The sequence below is a fragment of the Polyodon spathula genome, chromosome 9, assembly GCF_017654505.1.
Source record: "Polyodon spathula isolate WHYD16114869_AA chromosome 9, ASM1765450v1, whole genome shotgun sequence".
Taxonomy (NCBI): Eukaryota; Metazoa; Chordata; class Actinopteri; order Acipenseriformes; family Polyodontidae; genus Polyodon; species Polyodon spathula.
The window spans coordinates 5,713,971-5,735,071 of record NC_054542.1 but is presented as its reverse complement, the minus strand read 5'-3'; the positions used below and the strand labels follow the sequence as shown (position 1 = coordinate 5,735,071).

At 33.4% G+C, this 21,101-nt stretch overlaps 2 protein-coding genes across 2 annotated transcripts; both read left to right on the top strand.

Annotated features, from left to right (window-relative positions):
• The first annotated feature begins 2,261 nt into the window (after positions 1-2,261).
• On the top strand, positions 2,262-2,906 carry LOC121321232 (olfactory receptor 51E1-like). Its single transcript, XM_041260130.1, has one exon. The coding sequence runs from the start codon at positions 2,262-2,264 to the stop codon at positions 2,904-2,906; it is 645 nt and encodes a 214-aa protein (XP_041116064.1).
• A 9,871-nt stretch (positions 2,907-12,777) lies between these two features.
• LOC121321231 (olfactory receptor 10J5-like) lies at positions 12,778-20,094 on the top strand. Its single transcript, XM_041260129.1, has 2 exons — positions 12,778-13,663; positions 19,964-20,094. The coding sequence occupies exons 1-2, from the start codon at positions 12,778-12,780 to the stop codon at positions 20,092-20,094; spliced, it is 1,017 nt and encodes a 338-aa protein (XP_041116063.1).
• Positions 20,095-21,101: the final 1,007 nt, after the last annotated feature.

Sequence of the window (21,101 nt, the reverse complement as noted above, 5' to 3'; positions counted from 1 at the left end):
TTTCTTTATAAATATATGCTTTTTATATAATATATATATATATATATAAATATATATAGTTATTCAATATATATATATTCTAATCAAGATTTAGCTGTTCGCAAATAAATCTGGATTTTGATGAACTTAAATATTTAACTAAATTTAACATGTTTTACATTTAGCTAAATATTTAACTAGATATTAAAGCTCTTAACTAGATTTAATATTTAGCTGAATATTTAACGTGATTTGATTGGCTCTTTTAATGCTAATCGGAAAATATGCAAATTTCAGCATTACAAGAGCAATCAAATTTCTCAGATTTGTTTGTGAAGAGGTAAACCGTGATTCTCAAAAATATTTAATGACAAAATATATATTTGTTATTAAAATAAAAATTTAGCATTTAAATGTTGAAAAGTTGCTAAATATTTTAAGATTTATAAACTATATTTGAATGTACAGTTTTAGAAAATATTTATTTATTTTCACATCATTTATAAATCTGCAAAAAATACATGATTTAAGGTAAATCTGGAAAAAAATACGTATTAAAATATTAACTTTTTTTTTTTTTCACGTGGCACTCTATACTTCATTGCTGTGCTTTTTGATTTCATGTACAGATTTACGGTTCAAGTGATATGCCACAGGCTTTACACAATCTCCTGTCAGTGGAATTTCTAATTGTCCCCCCTGTTTTCAATCCTGTCATTTATGGTTTAAACCTTCAAAAGATCCGGAACAAAGTCACAAGAATGTGCAGCAGAAACAAAGTAATTCACACTAATAGATTCCAAATGTAGTTGCTACTATCGTCTTACATTTGTAAGACATCAAAGCGTTATATTGTTTTATATACATAATAATAATAATAATGTATTATATACTGTGTGTGTGTGTGTGTGTGTGTGTGTGTGTGTGTGTGTGTGTGTGTATATATATTATATATATATATATATATATATATATATATATATATATATATATATATATATATATATATATATATTTACATTTTTTTGACACATTTAATTGCAAAGCAAAATAGAAAGAAAACTGAGTAGTTTCCTAAAATACGTGCTCATACAAGGTTATCTCATCTGCAACAGACTGAAGAAATTCAATGAGTCACGTAAGTTAATTAAGCCTGATGCACTTTTTCACCTGAATTGTAAACCTGAAAGGAGGCACCGGTCAGGCTGCACCTAGAGTATCTACAGTATTGCAATACGACTTAAATATAATTTATTGCACATGTTAGTTATGTATATAAATACATTATAGTACAGTATACATGTATTCGTTGTATAAATGTGCCATTAGAGAAAAACATAGGTATTAACTGAATATATTGTTAAAATGGAGTAAAAAAAACATGTGTTATGTGTTTATTTTTATTTTTTTTAATTGCTCACTTATGGTATAAAAGGGGAGCTCAGTATTTACTTCCGTTTCCCAAGTCTAGTTTTCATGTGTTGAATAATAAGGATGTTTTCTGGTTTATCTCGAGGGAAATGCTCCAGGAACATCCACACTTATTAGAGTATCAACACTCAAACCTAAACCTAACCTTTCTAACCCAAACTTCTAACTTAATACTATTTTTAAAGTAACTATAGAATTGCACAATTACTATTCAGCCCCCTCGGTGGGATGATTAAAATGTTATTCTCACAATTAAAAGTGAAAAGTCTCGTGAGGCATTTTATGCTGGATGAACGGACCTTTAGGGGTTAGTTTCCAATCTGAATTATTACAAATGTGAAACATTATCCAAACACATACATTCAATACTGCAGAGATATTACAAGTGAACTCCAATATAACTATATAGAAAAATACATTTCTAATACATGCTGATCATTTACTCAGCTCTAAATTAAATATTTTTCATAACTATTAACTTTATATTATGTGTTCCTAGGTATAAATGAAAACTGGGATCTCCCGGATTAACAATGGAAAACACATCCCATGTTTCATCGTTTACACTTACAGCATTTGGAGATATGGGTAACAACAAATATATATATTTTGCTATCACTCTAATAGGGTATCTTTTTATAGTCAGTGTTAATTCATGTTTTATTTTATTAATAATACTACAGAAAAGCCTCCATCAGCCAATGTACATCTGTCTCTGTAATTTATTTATGAATGCCCTCTTAGGAAGTGCTAGCTTCTATCCTTCATTTCTGTATCATCTTCTTTCAGACACCCAAGTCATTTCTTACGAATTTTGTTACACTCAAATGTATGTTATGTATACATATATCATGGGTGAAATGACAATTCTAACAGTTATGTCCTATGACAGGTATGTAGCAATATACTTGCCATTAAAATACAACACTGTCATGACATGTACAAAACTGTACAAATTATTACTTGCTGCCTGGATCTATCCTGTTGTTATGGTGTCTTTTGCACTCATCTTTTCAGTGTCAGTTCCTTTGTGTGGAAACCAGATTAATAAATTGTATTGTTACAACTGGGATGTTATGAAGCTATCTTGTGTAGACACGACTGTTAACAATATTTATGGATTTTTGGTATATGCTTCATTTATTCCACTCTTTTCTTTTATTGTATACTCTTACATTAAAATACTTATAGTATGCCATAAAAGCGCCAAAGAACACAACAGGAAAGCTTTGCAAACCTGTCTTCCACATTTAATTTCATTAATCAGCTTTTATGCTACTGTGTTATCAGAAACGATTCAAAGCCGATTAAACCCTAAGAATGTGTCAAACATTGTACGCACAATCACATCACTGGAACTTCTAATTGTCCCTCCTCTTTTGAATCCCATTATTTATTGCCTGATTCTGCCTGAGATCCGTAAAAGAGTTGTTAAAACATTTAGAGGAAAACAAATTGGTCCAAAAATAACAATTCCAAATGCAACCAGGCACTAGCTCCATTTATTTTAACAATAAAAAACTCTGACTATGCAAACGTATGCTATATGGCATGATGCTGCTGTATATTTAAGCAAAGCTGATCCTGCACTCTGCTTTAAAGTGCGCTCAGGGTTACATAGTGGTGACGTTGGCATATCAATGCAAATGAGCACAACCATTTACATATAGAGGGAATAAGACAAGAACTCAGCATGGGTGAACTCCTTTTACCTTAATTGATTAAAAGATAGCATGCCGTAGTATCTTTCGACACACTTCTTCCTCAAGATAAGCAGAGAACCTACTGGAGGCATTTATACCAATCATATTTTTGTATGTTCATTACCCAAAGGAGATTAAAGAAAATGAAACTGGGTATCACTTCATGGTTTCATAATTAAGGGAAATGCTTTTCATTCAGAAGCTGACCAGAAATAATTTAGTTAAGTTAATAGTTTTTAAGCAACTAGTGTATTTTTACTCATTTACTGTGCAATGTGCATGTCATGTATTAAAAGTTTTACATTTGGTGATTTCAATTGTTTATGACAGGTATAAATCACTTCAAGAGACATCAAAAATGGTTATTATTTTTCACTTCAATACTCTCCACACATGGAAATCTACAGCCTTTAAAAAGGTTGTCAGACTCACCGATATAACATGTTCAAATCCTATGTTTGGAACGTTATTCTTGGTGTGTGAGAAGAAAAAGAAAATTAAAAGAAAGGTATTTTGTCTCCATCATAAATTGTGTTTAAATTGAAAAATGAATTATTATTCTTTCATGTGCACATTGCTTTTGAAATTGCATCTGCATAGTGTGTCTGTCTAGAAAGGCAGACGTTCAGCCAGAGGTGAAGAGACAGTGTCAAATGCATCAAACACACCAGAGCTGCTCTGCACTGAACTAGCATCTGTTGCACTTGTTTATCAGCAGAAGACGATCTACTTCAAGTCTGCTCTGCATGAACAACTACAGCTTGGAGAAAGAGAAAACTACACCAGCTTTCCATTCCTGTTTTCTGTATTGTACTGTAAAAATGTGTTTGAGAAATAAAAGTGCATTAAAAAGAAGACTACGTATTTTTTTTTGTTAGATATTAAAACCTAATTCGATCCTCTGAACAGTATTTACTGTCTTATTAGAGGGGAAAACACATACAGTGCTTCATCTATTTTTCTAGATGAAAAAATCCACTAATTTGGTTAATTCACAGTTAGTCCATGTTGCCAGTAAACTGTAAATATACTTGATTTTACTGTATAAGGGCCATTCACTAATTCACTGTTTTAATGTTTTGATTCTTTCTATTTGCAAGTGACATAGTGAAATAAACAGGGAGCATGATACATAAATGTTTAATTTAATAAATGGTATTCATATATATATACACACAAAAAAGATCATTTATACACTTCAATGTTCGACATTAACGATGTGCTGACCAGTATAAGTTAATTATATATAGTGAAAAAATCTCTTTATTAGTTTAAAACATGACAGGTTTGTTTTCATAGTCATGTTTTAAACTAATAAAGAGATTTTTTTGAAGAAAATAAACGAGTAGGAGTTATACAATGAATGCTTTTCACAAATGTTGAAGAGGAGAAAACATATACATTGCTTCCTCAATTTTTCAAGATTCAATTATTAATTTGTTTAATTCATGGTTAGTCCATATTGCCAGTGAATTATATGATATATTTTACTGTATAAGGACCATTCACTAATTCACTGTTTCAATGCTTAGATTTTTTTCTATTTGCAAGCCAGATAGCGAAATAAATAGGGAGCATGATACATAAATATAGTTGTTTATTTTTTTAAATGTAATAAATGGTTTATATATATATATATATATATATATATATATATATATATATATATATATATATATATATATATATAGGACCTATAAGAACATAAGAACATAAGAAAGCTTACAAACAAGAGGAGGCCATTCGGCCCATCTTGCTCATTTGGTTGTTAGTAGCTTATTGATCCCAGAATCTCATCAGCAGCTTCTTGAAGGATCCCAGTGTGTCAGCTTCAACAACATTACTGGGGAGTTGATTCCAGACCCTCACGATTCTTTGTGTAAAGAAGTGCCTTCTATTTTCCATTCTGAATGCCCCTTTGTCTAATCTCCATTTGTGACCCCTGGTCCTTGTTTCTTTTTTCAGGTCGAAAAAGTCCCTTGGGTCGACATTGTCAATACTTTTTAGAAATTTGAATTGATTTAGGTCGCTGTGTATTCTACTTTGTTCAAAACTTAACAGATTCAATTCTTTTAGCCTGTCTGCATATGACATGCCTTTTAAACCCAGAATAATTCTGGTCGCTCTTCTTTGCACTCTTTCTAGAGCAGCAATATCTTTTTTATAGCGAGGTGACCAGAACTGAACACAATATTCAAGATGAGGTCTTACTAATGCATTGTACAATTTTAACATTACTTCCCTTGATTTAAATTCAACACTTTTCACAATGTATCCGAGCATCTTGTTGGCCTTTTTTATAGCTTCCATTGTCTAGATGAAGACATTTCTGAGTCAATAAAAACTCCTAGGTCTTTTTCATAGATTCCTTCTCCAATTTCAGTATCTCCCATATGATATTTATAATGTACATTTTTATTGCCTGCATGCAGTACCTTACACTTTTCTGCCCAGTTCTGAATCTTGTCCAGATCATTTTGAATGACCTTTGCTGCTGCAACAGTGTTTGCCACTCCTCCTATTTTTGTGTCATCTGCAAATTTAACAAGTTTGCTGACTATACCAGAATCTAAATCATTAATGTAGATTAGGAATAGCAGAGGACCTAATACTGATCCCTGTGGTACTCCACTGGTTACCACACTCCATTCTGAGGTTTCTCCTCTAATCAGTACTTTCTGTTTTCTACATGTTAACCACTCCCTAATCCATGTACATGTGTTTCCTTTAATCCCTACTGCGTTCAGTTTGAGAATTAATCTTTTGTGCGGGACTTTGTCAAAAGCTTTCTGGAAATCTAAATAAACCATAAACATATGCTTTGCAATTATCCATTATTGATGTTGCATCCTCAAAAAAATGAAGCAAGTTAGTTAGACACGATCTCCCTTTTCTAAAACCATGTTGACTGTCTCCCAGGATCCTGTTACCATATAGGTAATTTTCCATTTTGGATCTTATTATAGTTTCCATAAGTTTGCATATAATAGAAGTCAGGCTTACTCGTCTGTAGTTACCTGGTTCAGTTTTGTTTCCCTTTTTGTGGATCGGTATTACGTTTGCAATTTTCCAGTCTGTCAGTACCACCTCTGTGTCAAGAGACTTCTGCATGATCTTGGTTAGCGGTTTGTAAATAACTTCTTTCATTTCTTTGAGTACTATTGGGAGGATCTCATTTGGCCCAGGGGATTTGTTGATTTTAAGAGCTCCTAGTCCCTTTAACACTTCTACCTCAGGTATGCTAAAGTTATTTAAAACTGGATAGGAACTGGATGACATGTGGGGCATGTTGTCCATGTTGTCCTTTGTAAAAACTTGTGAAAAGTAATCATTTAATATATTTGCTCTTTTCTTTTCTTCATCTACGATTTTGCCATTTGTATCTCGTAGACATTTAACCTCCTCTTTGAATGTTCTCTTGCTGTTGGTTGTAATATTGGAAAAACATTTTGGAATTGGCCTTTCTAACTTCCTTTTTGACTTGTGTTTGCAGTTCGGTGTACTCTTTCTGTGTACTTTCTTTTTGGTCCCTTTTTAACGCTCTGTAAAGTGCTTTTTTTCACTGAATATTTTTTTTTAATTGATCTATTAAAACATTTTGGCAATTTAGTTTTACATTTAGATTTGTCTAGATTAGGGATGTAATTGTTTTGCGCCTCTAGTACTACATTTTTGAAGAACAGCCATCCTTTTTCTGTGGATGTTTTCTCTATTTTACTCCAATCTACTTCTGTTAGTCTCTGTTTCATACTTCATAGTTTGCTTTTCTAAAATTGTAAACCTTAGCTTTAGTCATTACTTTTGGGGTTTTAAAGAGCACTTCAAATGAGACCATGTTGTGGTCTGAGTTTGCTAGTGGTTCTCTGAACCCTGTTTTAGTTATTCTGTCTTCATTATTTGAAAAAACTAAATCAAGGCATGCCTCCCCTTTAGTCGGTGCCTTGACAAATTGTGTTAGGAAGCAGTCATTTGTCATTTCCACCATTTCAATTTCATCTGTCATGCTCCCCACTGGGTTTTCCCATTTTATATGGGGGAAGTTGAAATCCCCCATTAGTATTGTTTCTCCTTTGCTACATGCATTTCTAATGTCATTGTATAACAGATTATTTTGCTCACTGTCTGAATCTGACGGTCTATAGGATTCTCCTATTATTATGCCCTTTGAATTTGTGTCCGTTATTCTGACCCATATTGATTCGGCTTTATTATCTTTGTCCAGGTTTAACACCTGGGCTTCAAGACTGTTTCTTATGTATAGTGCTACCCCTCCTCCTCTTCTGTCCTGCCTGTCTTTCCTATACAGTGTATACCCACAAATATTATATTCGTCCCCATCATTCTCAGACAACCAAGTTTCTGTAACACCTATCACATCATAGTTACTTGTTAGTGCAGTAGCTTCAAGTTCTAAAATTTTGTTTCTGATACTTCTAGCATTTAGAGAAATACATTTAATGGTCGTCTTACCTGAGTTGTCCTTGTTTTGATGCGGTCTCCCTCTTGTTTTTTTGTTGATTTCTCCCCCTTTCCTTTCTAGTTTAAATGCTTCTGAACCTGCTCGAGGATCCTTTCTCCAAGTAGACTGGTTCCCTTTTTATTTAAGTGCAGTCTGTCCCATCTATACAGATATTCCTCGTTGTAGAATGTGGTCCAATGATCAAGATAGGTGAAGCCTTCCCGTGTGCACCATGTCTTCAGCCATGCGTTTAGATTAATTATTTCCAGCTGTACATATGGTCCTTTGCAAGGTGCCGGTAGTATACCAGAAAATATCACAGTTTTGGTCTTCTCTTTTAATTTCCTTCCTAGCTCTCTGAATTTGTTTTGCAGGGATTTTGGTCTGTCTCTTCCAATGTTGTTTGTACCGATGTGGACGACTACCACCGCGTCATCTCCTGTTCGTTCTAGGAGCCTGTCCACGTTCTCAGTGATGTGCTTGACAGAGGCTCCCAGAAGGCAGCACACTGTTGTAGTGAGGGGGTCCAAACTGCGAATTGAACTTGCTGTGTTTCTCAATATGGAGTCCCCAACAATCATGACCTCCCTTCTTTTTTCTGTCTGGTCACCACTGTCAATAGGGTCCTGGATGTTGTTGCTTTCGTTCTCTTGTTGTTGGTTTTGCTCAGCAAAATTTTGAAGTGACTCAAATTTGTTGGTTGTTTTGATTTCTGGTGGTTGTGTTTGACGAAGTTTCTTTTTTTCCCTGCTTCTGCCTACCTGAACCCAGCTGTTCTGACTTTCTATCTCCCTGGTGGCTTTCATTCTGTTAGGGGTGGTGCAGACTTCCATGAATTGTGGGTGTGCCAGCTCCTCAAGATCCTGTTGCTGTCTCATTTCTTCCAGCTTCATTTCTAGCATAGTTACTAGTTTATGCAAGTCCTGGATCGCGCGGCACTTTACACACACTTGGTTTAGCTCTGCAGGGTTTTCTCGGATTTCCCACATCATGCAGGTGTCACAGATTACTGGCTTGAAGACCATGTTGATAGTTTTTTTATTTTATTTTTTGAAGTTTAGTTTCTTCTGCAGCCGTCAACCTGATTTCAAACTGCTTCTAAACTGCTCTGCACTTTTCCACGCCTGTACTTCTCCCACAATGCCACTACCACTCGCTGTCGCTGGGAAGACACGTCTCGTTTATAGCTGCGTTGTTCTGCTGTGCTGTTGGCTCCTCTCCTCTCCCCTGTCTCAGAACGGCGCTGAATTTGAATCAGCTGCTCCGAGTTTCAGCTTGTTTGTTATCAGAAAAACACACACAGCTGTTTGACTTTGAGCTGCAGTGTTTCCCCAATGTCCTGTGTTTTCTGATTAAAGCAATTAAAGATGTAATTTCTCCTTATTGCTTCTAAACTGCTCTGAACTTTTCCACGCCTGTACTTCTCCCACGCTGTCGCTTCCACTCTGTATATATATATATATATATATATATATATATATATATATATATATATATATATATATATATATATATATATATATATATATATCTCCTATAGACGGAGGCATTACGTGTTGTCTCCCTGGCACTGATTCTACAAATCAACAGGGGCTGCACAGTAATGGTAGACTGAACAACTTATTTTTTGTAAAAAACAAAATCATACACAGTTTCAGAAACTAATGTATTATACACACATAAGATAGGACATTTACTAGATAGGGCTGAAAATGAATCTGTAGGACAAAATCAATATTTATAGAGGCAGTAGATCTTTTCCACATCTATCCCAAAGGTAAGTAAGGTTGAGTCCACTGGTATTGGTGGCACTGCTTTGAAGACAGTAAGTCTACTTTGTGGTCAAGAACCCTGGCCCTTGATTTTTTTCTATATGCAAGTCACATAGTGAAATAAATAGGGAGCACTGTACATAAATATAGTATTTTTATTGTATTTATTATATATATATATATATATATATATATATATATATATATATATATATATATATATATATATATATATATATATATATATATATATATATATATTGTTCATTAACAAAATCAATAAATCAATAATCCAATGTGAACTTGCATACATAACAAAAAATAAAGATACAATCATTTGTTTGAAGAAAGTGACATGCTCTCTAGGCGTCTCCCCGTCTTTGTAATAATGATACACATTGATTTCCATCAGTTCTGCCTCTTAAGGGGTTTGGATTTCAACGTGTGGATTTTCCATTTTATTTTTCAATATCATTCTAATACTGGATTTGTAAAAGTGATTTATCTATTTATGTATAGTCTTATAAAGTTTTCTATTTGTTATATTTCTGCTCTAAATGATCTCATCAGAACTGGACACATTAAGAACCTGCCCCATTGCAATAAATTGAGAGCTCCAGATGTAAACTCTACACATAGATTGCACAATAAACAAGTAAAAATATACAACAGCATTTTAAACTGATCCCTTGTTTAAAACCATTGTTCAAGTAATGAGTAATCACCTTGATCCTGAGTACTGACAGAGCCAGCACACCAAAAGCATGCGTCTTTACCACTATGCAGGTGTTGAAAAGATGATTTTAACCTCAGCTCATCAATAGGGGTATGAACAACCCAGATGCTTGTTCAAGGGGGGAAGAGGCTGAATAAGGCCATGTGTGTTTTGCGCAAGGGGGAGGAATTGTTTTGACTAACCATTTTTGGTGTAACTACAATCTGTCTCCTGCCTCAAAAATAATTATACAAAATAACAGTCCACAAGGAAGGCTGATATTGTTGGTGATGTCATCATAATGTCCTCAAGGAAGAAAAACAGTATCAAAGCCTCCCTGGATATTAGTAACTAAGAATAAACCAACCTGTAATGAGAAGTATATAAAGCCCAGCAAAGCTGTGCCTGACACCACTACACACCTGCTCTGCTGTCTGCTGGCATCTCCACAGAAAGGTCTTCAAAGTCAGGTAAATGGATAGTCAGGTTATTCTGTTATTGTTTAATTGCACACATCTGTCATTTTGTATTGCTTTTTTTGTGTTAGGAATGATTTCCTCAAAATGAGATTATAAATGAATTGTCAATCCCTTTGTCTTTTATTTTCTGTAGGTATGAAATAGATTTTAACTGCTGTTTTCTTGTATTTTTCTATACTGATGTTTACAGTATGTGTTGGAAGTAATGTCTCGCCCATATTGAAAAACTATATTGTGATATCTGGTCAATTGTAAAATGATCTTGTGTAGGGACTATTGTTAACAGTGTGTATGGATATGTTAGAATATGTATATTAATTGTACAAGAGTGTACGGAGGATCTAGTGAAGATAGAAGTACATGTTTGATCAACTACTTCATTATGGGGGGCCATGTGTAAAAAAAAAATTTTTTTTTTAAAAAATCGTTAATATTTTAAAATGTCTTTTTTTCCCCAGATTTAACTTAAATCTTGTATTTTTTTCACCAGATATATAAATGTTGTGAAAATAAATAAATACATTTTTAAATGTGTACATTCAAATATAATTTGTAAATCTTAAAATAATTAGCAACTTTCAACTTTTAAATACTAAATCTTTACTTTAAAAATAAATATATGTTTTGTTATCAATATATAGTTTGACAATCAAGATTTAGATATTCATAAATAAATCTGGATTTTGTGAACTTAAATATTTAACTAAATGTTAAATCTCTGTTCGCAAATAAAAAAAATTTACATTTAGCTAAATATTTAACTACATGTTAAATCTCTTAACTAGATTTAACATTTAGCTGAATATTTTGTGATTTGATTGGCTCTTCTAATGCTAATCGGGAAATATGCAAATTTCAGCATTACAAGAGTCAATCAAATTTGTCAGATTTATTTGTGAAGAGCTAAATCTTGATTCTCAAAATAAATATTTAATGACGAAATACATATTTGTTTTTAAAATAAAGATTTAGAATTTAAATGTTGAAAAGTTGCTCAATATTTTAAGATTTATAAACTATATTTGAATGTACACATTTATATAAAAATATAAAAATATTTGATCACAACATTTATAAATCTGTCCCCCCTGCAAAAAATACAAGATTTAAGTTAAATCTGTGGGAAAAAAACAAAGTAATTAACACTTAATAGATTCCAGATGTAGTTGCTACTATCATCTTACATTTGTTTATTCTTTATATATATATATATATATATATAATAATATATATATATATATATATAATATATATATTGCAAAGCAAATATATATATATATATATAATTACATGGCACAATATTGCAAAGCAAAATAAAAAATAAAAAAATCAGTAGTTTCCAAAGGTACGTGATCTCACAGGGTTATCTCATTTGCAATTGACTGAAGAAATTCACAGAATCACATGATTTAAATAAGCCTGATGCACTTTTTCAACTGAATTGTAAACCTGAAAGGAGGCACTGGTGAGGATGCACCTAGAGTACCTAGAGTACTGCAATACGGCTTAAATACAACTTAGTGCATATGTTATGCTATGTATATAAATACAGTACAGTACAGATACATGTTTTCATGTATTCAATGTATAAATGTGTCATCAGAGAAAAAATAAAAGTAGGTATTAACTGTACATGTTCTTAAAATGGAATAAAAAAAGTGTATGTGTTTGTTTTTTGTTTTTTTTAACTGCTCACTTATAGTATAAAGGGGGGAGATCAGAATTTATTTACTTTTCCCAAGTCTAGTTTTCATGAGTTGAATAATAAGCATGTTTTCGGTTTGTCTGGAGGGAAATGCTCCAGGAACATCCACACTTACTGGAGTATCAACACTCAAACCTAAACCTAACCTTTCTACCCCAAACTTCTAACTTAATACTATTTTTAAAGTAACTATAAAATTGCACAATTACTATTCAGCCCCCTCGGTGGGATGAATAAAATGGTATTCTCACAATTAAAAGTGAAAAGTCTCGTTGAGCATTTTATGCTGGATGAACGGACCTTTAGGGGTTAGTTTCCAATCTGAATTATTAAAAATGTGAAAGATTATCCAAACGCATACATCCAATACTGCAGAGATATTACTAGTGCACTCCCATATAACTATAGAGAAAAATACATTTCTAATACATGCTGATCATTTACTCAGCTCTAAATTAAATATTTTTCATAACTGTTAACTTTGTATTTTTTGTTCCTAGGTATAAATGAAAACTGGGATCTCCCGGATTAACAATGGAAAACGCATCACATATTTCATCGTTTACACTTATAGCATTTGGAGATATGGGTAACAATAAATATGTATATTTTGCTATCACTCTCATTGGGTATCTTTTTATAATCAGTGTTAATTCATGTTTTATTTTACTAATAATACTAGAGAAAAGCCTCCATGAGCCAATGTACATCTGCCTCTGTAATTTATTTATGAATGCCCTCTTAGGAACTGTTAGCTTCTATCCTTCATTTCTGTATCATCTTCTTTCAGACACCCAAGTCATTTCTTATGAATTTTGTTACACTCAAATAGGTGTTATGTATACATATATCATGGGTGAAATGACAATTCTAACAGTTATGGCCTATGACAGGTATGTAGCAATATACTTGCCATTAAAATACAACACTGTCATGACATGTACAAAACTGTACAGGTTATTACTTGCAGCCTGGATCTATCCTGTTGTTATGGTGTCATTTGCACTCATCTTTTCTCTGTCAGTTCCTTTATGTGGAAACCAGATTAATAAATTGTATTGTCACAACTGGGATGTTATGAAGCTATCTTGTGTAGACACAACTGTTAACAACATTTATGGATTTTTGGTATATGCTTCATTTATTCCACTCTTTTCTTTTATTGTATACTCTTACATTAAAATACTTATAGTATGCCATAACAGCTCCAAAGAACACAACAGGAAAGCTTTGCAAACCTGTCTTCCACATTTAATATCATTAATCAGCTTTTATGCTACTGTGTTATCAGAAACGGTTCAAAGCCGATTAAACCCTAAGAATGTGTCAAACATTGTACGCACAATCACATCACTGGAACTTCTAATTGTTCCTCCTCTTTTGAATCCCATTATTTATTGCCTGATTCTGCCTGAGATCCGTAAAAGAGTTGTTAAAACATTTAGAGGAAAACAAATTGGTCCAAAAGTAACAATTCCAAATGAAACCAGGCACTAGCTCCCTTTATTTTAACAATAAATGCACAAAATAGGTCCAAATTGGGGGTAGTGAATGAAACAAATAGAATACACATTTGTCTAAAACTAATCAAAACGGGTCACCAAGCACGGCTCCCCTGCATATATGGATTCACTATCACGCCCCTCTAAATAAGATCTGCGTGCAATATCCGAATTTTTTTTTACCTTCATAGCAAGTCGCTCCACCTGTGTGCATGCAAGCCGCACCATGAAGACCAAGGAGCTCTCCAAACAGGTCAGGGACAAAGTTGTGGGGAAGAACAGATCAGGGTTGGGTTATAAAAAAAATATCCAAAACTTTGAACATCCCACGGAGCACCATTAAAGCCATTATTAAAAAATGGAAAGAATATGGCACCTAAAGCCAACAAACCTGGCAAGAGAGGGCCGCCCACCAAAACTCACGGACCAGGCAAGGAGGGCATTAATCAGAGAGGCAACAAAGAGACCAAAGATAACCCTGAAGGAGCTGCAAAGCTCCACAGTGGAGATTGGAGTATCTGTCCATAGGACCACTTTAAGCTGTACACTCCACAGAGCTGGGCTTTACAGAAGAGTGGCCAGAAAAAAGCCATTGCTTAAAGAAAAAAATAAGCCAACACATTTGGTGTTTGCCAAAAGGCATGTGGGAGACTCCCCAAACATATGGAAGAAGGTACTCTGATCAGATGAGACTAAAATTGAGCTTTTTGTCCATCAAGGAATACACTATGTCTGGTGCAAACCCAACACCTCTCATCACCCCGAGAACACCATCCCCACAGTGAAGCATGGTGGTGGCAGCATCATGCTGTGGGGATGCTTTTCATCGGCAGGGACTGGGAATCTGGTCAGAATTGAAGGAATGATGGATGGTGCTAAATACAGGGAAATTCTTGAGGGAAACCTGTTCCAGTCTTCCAGAGATTTGAGACTGGGACGGAGGTTCACCTTCCAGCAGGACAATGAACCTAAGCATACTGCTAAAGCAACACTTGAGTGGTTTAAGGGGAAATACTTAAATGTCTTGGAATGGCCTAGTCAAAGCCCAGACCTCAATCCAATTGAGAATCTGTGGTATGACTTAAAGATTGCTGTACACCAGCGGAACCCATCCAACTTGAAGGAGCTGGAGCAGTTTTGCCTTGAAGAATGGGCAAAAATCCCAGTGGCTAGATGTGCCAAGCTTATAGATACATACCCCAAGAGACTTTCAGCTGTAATTGCTGCAAAAGGTGGCTCTACAAAGTATTGACTTTTGGGGGGGTGAATACTTATGCACGCTCAAGTTTTCAGTTTTTTTTTCTTATTTCTTGTTTGTTTCACAATAAAAAATATTTTGCATCTTCAAAGTGGTAGGCATGTTGTGTAAATCAAATGATACAAACCCCCAAAAAATCAATTTTAATTCCAGGTTGTAAGGCAACAAAATAGGAAAAATGCCAAGGGGGGTCAATACTTTCGCAAGCCACTGTATTTAAGCAAATTTGCAGCCAACTGTATTTAAGCAAAGCGAGATCCTACCTCTGTTGGGTAGAGTCGCTTAAAGAGTGACCTCCACTGTTACACACAGTGGTTACGTTCAGACATAATCATTATCAAAAGTCGGCATCAATCATTTACCTTATTCCTTAGGGAATACGGACACCAGAGTCAGCATTGGTTTGACTGATTGTTCTGTAATCCCTTTTAACTTACACCCCCATACCTGTAGAAAGATGGTCACTGACTCATCCGCAGAATCATTCAATCAAGATATCTTTCGACAGACTTCTTCATCAAGATAAGCAGGGACCCCACTGGAGGCATTTATACCAATCATATTTTTGTATGCTCATTATCCAAAGGAGACTAAAGATAATGCAATTGGGTGACACTTCATGTTTTCATAATTAAGGGAAATGCTTTTCAATCAGAAGCTGACCAGAAATCATTTAATTAAGTTAATAGTTTTTAAGCAACAAGTATATTTTTACTTATTTACTGTGCAATGTGCGTGTGATGTATTAAAAGTTTTACATTTGGTGATTTCAATTGTTTATGACAGGTATAAATCACTTAGAGACATCAAAAAGGGTTATTATTTTTCACTTCAATATTCTCCACACATGGAAATCTGCAGCCTTTAAAAAGGTTGTCAGACTCATATATACAACATGTTCAAATCCTATGTTTGGAAGGTTATTCTTGGTGTATGTCAGAAGAAAAAGAAAAATGAAAGAAAGGTATTTTGTCTCTACCATAAATTGTGTGTAAATTGAAGTAGAAATTATTAATCATTTATATGCACATCGCTTTTGAAATTGTATCTGCATAGTCTGTCTGTCTAGAAAGGCAGACATTCAGCCAGAGGTGAAGAGACAGTGTCAAATGCAACAAACACACCAGAGCTGCTCTGCACTGAACTAGCATCTGATGCACTCGTTAATGGCAGAAGACGATCTACTTCAAGTCTGCTCTCCATGAACAACTGCAGCTTGGAGAAAGAAAAAACTACACCAGCTTTCCATTCCTGCTTTCTGTATTGTATTATAAAAATGTGTTTGAAAAATAAAAGTGCATTAAAAAGCCTGAGTTTTGACTAAACCAGCTTGCCATATCCTTTTTTCTTCTGTAGTGTATGATAAAAAAGTTGCATATTTTTGACAAATGTAAAAGTGCGTTATATCACTACAGAAGTGACTATTGTCTACATTTAATTTCGTTAGATACACTTAAATACCCAGGTTGGTACTGAACAGTAATACACCGTTAGATGTATAGTGGGAAATAAAACAGTACATATTCCATATTTGAACGATCCACGTATAATTTGGTTTAATCATCCAACTAAAATCCCGCCATGTTTTAAACTGTATACTAATTTTTTTCCGTATAAGGCCCCTCACTGAGTCACACCATTTTATATGTATGCTGAAATTCATTTCTATTCTATTATAAAATAGTATATTTAAACAATTATATATGTATATAGTATATATTTATTATGATGGTAATATATATATATATTATCACACACAAACAACTAAGATCATTATGTACTATACTATGTAATCTTATACACACCAACGATCATTGGTAACACTTTTCTGACATACCGAATAACCAAAGAAGATTAATTTATAGAGTGAAAGTAAAGGTCACTCAATGAGGCACTGCAAAAGTTCAAATTCTTTCAGCACCAACTTTCCAGTTTATATGGCTTACCAAAAGAGTATGCCCGCATTAAACATTCTGGTTGCCACGCCATGGCACGGGGTCATAAAAGGCGGTGATTTTGCTTCAAAAGGAGCAATTGTGAGAACACCTGCTCTGGTTATTTTCTTTCAAAAATACTCATTATTAATTATTTTAAAACAGTGCAGTTATTTTTAAACTAATAAAGAGATTTTTTTAAAGAAAATAAACAAGCAATAGTTCCACAATTAATGCTTTTCACAAATATTGAAGAGGGGAAAACATATACATTGCTCCTTCTATTTTTCAAGATTCAATTATTTATTTGGTTAATTCACGGTTATTACATATTGCCAGTAAATTATATGTTATATTTTACTGTAAAAGGACCATTCACTAATTCACTATTTCCATGCTTTGATTGTTTCTATTTGCAAGCCAGATCGCGAAATAGATAGGGAGCACTCTACATAAGTATAGTACTTAAATATCTATATCTATATCTATTATACTTAATATCTATATCTATATATATGATATAATATCTATATATATATATAATATATTATATATATAGTATATATATATATATATAAAAACCTGTATTTATTGTTCAATTTTTTTTGTTCATTTACTAATAATCCAATGTGAACCTGCATACATAACAAAATATAAAGACACAATCATCCATCCCTTGTTTGAAGAAAGCCAGGCGTGTACCATGACATGCGCTCTAGGCGTCTCCAAGTCCTTGCTCTAGGGCGACACAATAGAGATTGAGTGGTCTTTGGGGACCTGTTTGTATCGATTCCCATCAGGTCTGCCTCTTAAGGGGTTTAGATTTCAACGTGTGGATTTTCCATTTTATTTTTCAATATCATTCTAATACTGAATTTGTAAAACTGATTTATCTATTTATGTATAGTCTTATAAAGTTTTCTATGGCGTTTGGTATGGCACAACCCATGATGCTTTTCCAGGGGGGGAGCTGTGAATAAGCCTAAATGATCTCATGCAGAAACTGGGGTATAAGAATTGTTGCACACATCAAACATTTGACTGGATACCTTGTTAAAACACTGTTGTTCAATTGGAGTAGATGTGTACGCTTCTACTTCATTTTTGATCCTAATAGGCGGCGTTAAGACAGCCAGCACAAGAAGCCAGAGAAGCAAGTTTCTAAATTGTATGATGCAGATGTTGAAAAGGAGATTTTAACCTCAGCTCATCAACAGGGGTATGAATAACCAAGATGCTTGTTCAAGGGGGGAGGAGGCTGGCTGAATAAGGCCATGTGTGTTTTGCACAAGGGGGAGGAATTGTTTTGACTAACCGTTTTTGGTTTAACTACAATCTGTCTCCTGCCTCAAAAATAATTATACAAAATAACAGTCCACAAGGAAGGCTGATATGGTTGGTGATGTCATCATAATGTCCTCAAGGAAGAAAAACAGTATCAAAGACTCCCTGGAGATTAGTAACTAAGAATAAACCAACCTGTAATGAGAAGTATATAAAGCCCAGCAAAGCTGTGCCTGACACCACTACACACCTGCTCTGCTGTCTGCTGGCATCTCCACAGAAAGGCTTTCAAAGTCAGGTAAATGGATAGTCAGGTTATTCTGTTATTGTTTAACTGCACACATCTGTCATTTTGTATTGCTTTTTTTGTGTTAGGAATGATTTCCTCGAAGTGAGATTATAAATGAATTGTCAATCTCTTTGTCTTTTATTTTCTGTAGGTATGAAATAGATTTTAGCTGCTGTTTTCTTGTATTTTTCTATACTGATGTTTACAGTATGTGTTGGAAGTAATGTCTCGCCCATATTGAAAAACTATATTGTGATATCTGGTGAATTGTAAAATGATCTTGTGTTGGGACTGTTGTTAACAGTGTGTATGGATATGTTGGAATATGTATATTAATTGTACAAGAGTGTACGGAGGATCTAGTGAAGAAAGAAGTACATGTTTGATCAACTACTTCATTATGGGAGGGCCATGTGTTCTTGAATTAAAAAAAAAAAAAAAAAATCGTTAATATTTTAACATGTCTTTTTTTCCCCAGATTTAACTTAAATCTTGTATTTTTTTTTCCTCGCCAGATTTATAAATTTTGTGAAAATAAATAAATACATTTTTTAAATTTGTACATTCAGATATAATTTATAAATCTTAACATATTTAGAATTTTTTTTACATATAAATGTTAAATCTTTATTTTAAAAATAAATATATGTTTTGTTTTTCAATATATATTTTGACAATCAAGATTTAGCTGTTCACAAATATATATATCATACTTTTAAATGCAACAAATATTTAACTAAATCTTAAATCTCTTAAATAGATTTAACATTTAGCAAAATATTTAACTGGCCAGCTAAATCTAAATATAATTACTCTTTGACAACTCAGATTTTGTCTGTTCACTAACAATATAATCTTAGGATTTTCTGTGACTTAATACTTAAAATGTTTCTCCAACTCTCTAAAAGAGGTGTAACAAATTTTAGAGCAAAAACTTGCCTGAAATCTAACTGCACCGAATCATGTATATAACTCATAGGTTGAGATATGTGTCAATTTAAATTAATTACCATAATCAGTTTTATTTCGATGATGGGAACATATGCAAATTTACAGCATTACAGAGCAATCCAAATTATAACTCAGATTTATATTATGTCGAAAGAGTAATAAATGATCTCAAAAAAATATTTTAATGTTAAGAGATTGTTATCAATTTTTAAACATAAAAATAGCATTTAAAAATTATAAAAAAATAAATATTTCACAAGCATTTAAACTATATGTGAATGAGATTTATGAACTATATTTGAATGTACACATTTAAAAAAAAACATTTATTTTCGCTACATTTATATATACGCAATAAATACAAGATTTAAGCTAAATCTGGGAAAAAAATACATGTTAAAATATTAACGCTTTTTTTTTTTTTTTCACGTGGCACCCCATACTTCATTGCCTTACTTTTTGATTTAATGTACAGATTTACGGTTCAAGTGATATGCCACAGGCTTCACTGATCTCCTGTCAGTGGAATTTCTAATCGTCCCCCCTGTTTTCAATCCTGTCATTTATGGTTTAAACCTTCAAAAGATCCGGAACAAAGTTACAAAATTGTGCAGCAGAAACAAAGTAATTTAATGCCCACGTTAAGTAGATGAGAATGTTGTCTGTCTACTCAAGATACCTTACATATAAAGATTGGTAAATGTGATCGTATCATACGGCTTTATCATATATACGACTAAATAATAAATAAACTTAAGATATATATAAATATATATATATATATATAAAAATGTGTGTGTGTGTGTGTGTGGTTTAAAAGTATCTCCTTCATAGCAAAAAAGATACCATCCTCAGTATCCCAATCAGACTCAATGATTGCAATTGACTGAAGAAATTCACAGAATCACATAAGTTAATTAAGCCTGAATGCACTTATGTTCACCTGAATTGTAAACCTGAAAGGAGACACTGGTGAGGCTGCAACTAGAGTATCTAGAGTACTGCAATACGGCTTAAATACAACTTAGTGCATATGTTATGCTATGTATATGAATACAGTCCAGTACAGATACCACATGTTTATCAGAAAAGACATGTATAAATGTTCAGAAGAGATAAAAGTGGTATTAACATAAATATTGGTAAACTGGAATAAAAAAAAGTTTTGTAGTGTATGTGTTTGTTTTTTTGTTTTTTTTAACTTGCTCACATTATAGTAAAAAAGGGGGGAAGCAGCAGAATTTATTTAACGTTTCCCCAAGTCTTAGTTTTTTCAGGTGTTGAATAATAAGCATGTTTTCAGGTTTGTCTGGAGGGAAATGCTCCAGGAACATCCACACTTATTGGAGTATCAACACTCAAACCTAAACCTAACCTTTCTAACCCAAACTTCTAACTTAATACTATTTTTAAAGTAACTATAGAATTGCACAATTACTATTCAGCCCACTCTGTGGGATGATTAAAATGGTATTCTCACAATTAAAAGTGAAAAGTGTCGTGGAGCATTTTATACTGGATGAACGGAACTTTAGGGGTTAGTTTCCAATCTGAATTATTAAAAATGTGAAACTTTATCCAAACACATACATTCCTTACTGCAGAGATATTACAAGTGTACTCCCATATAACGACAGAGA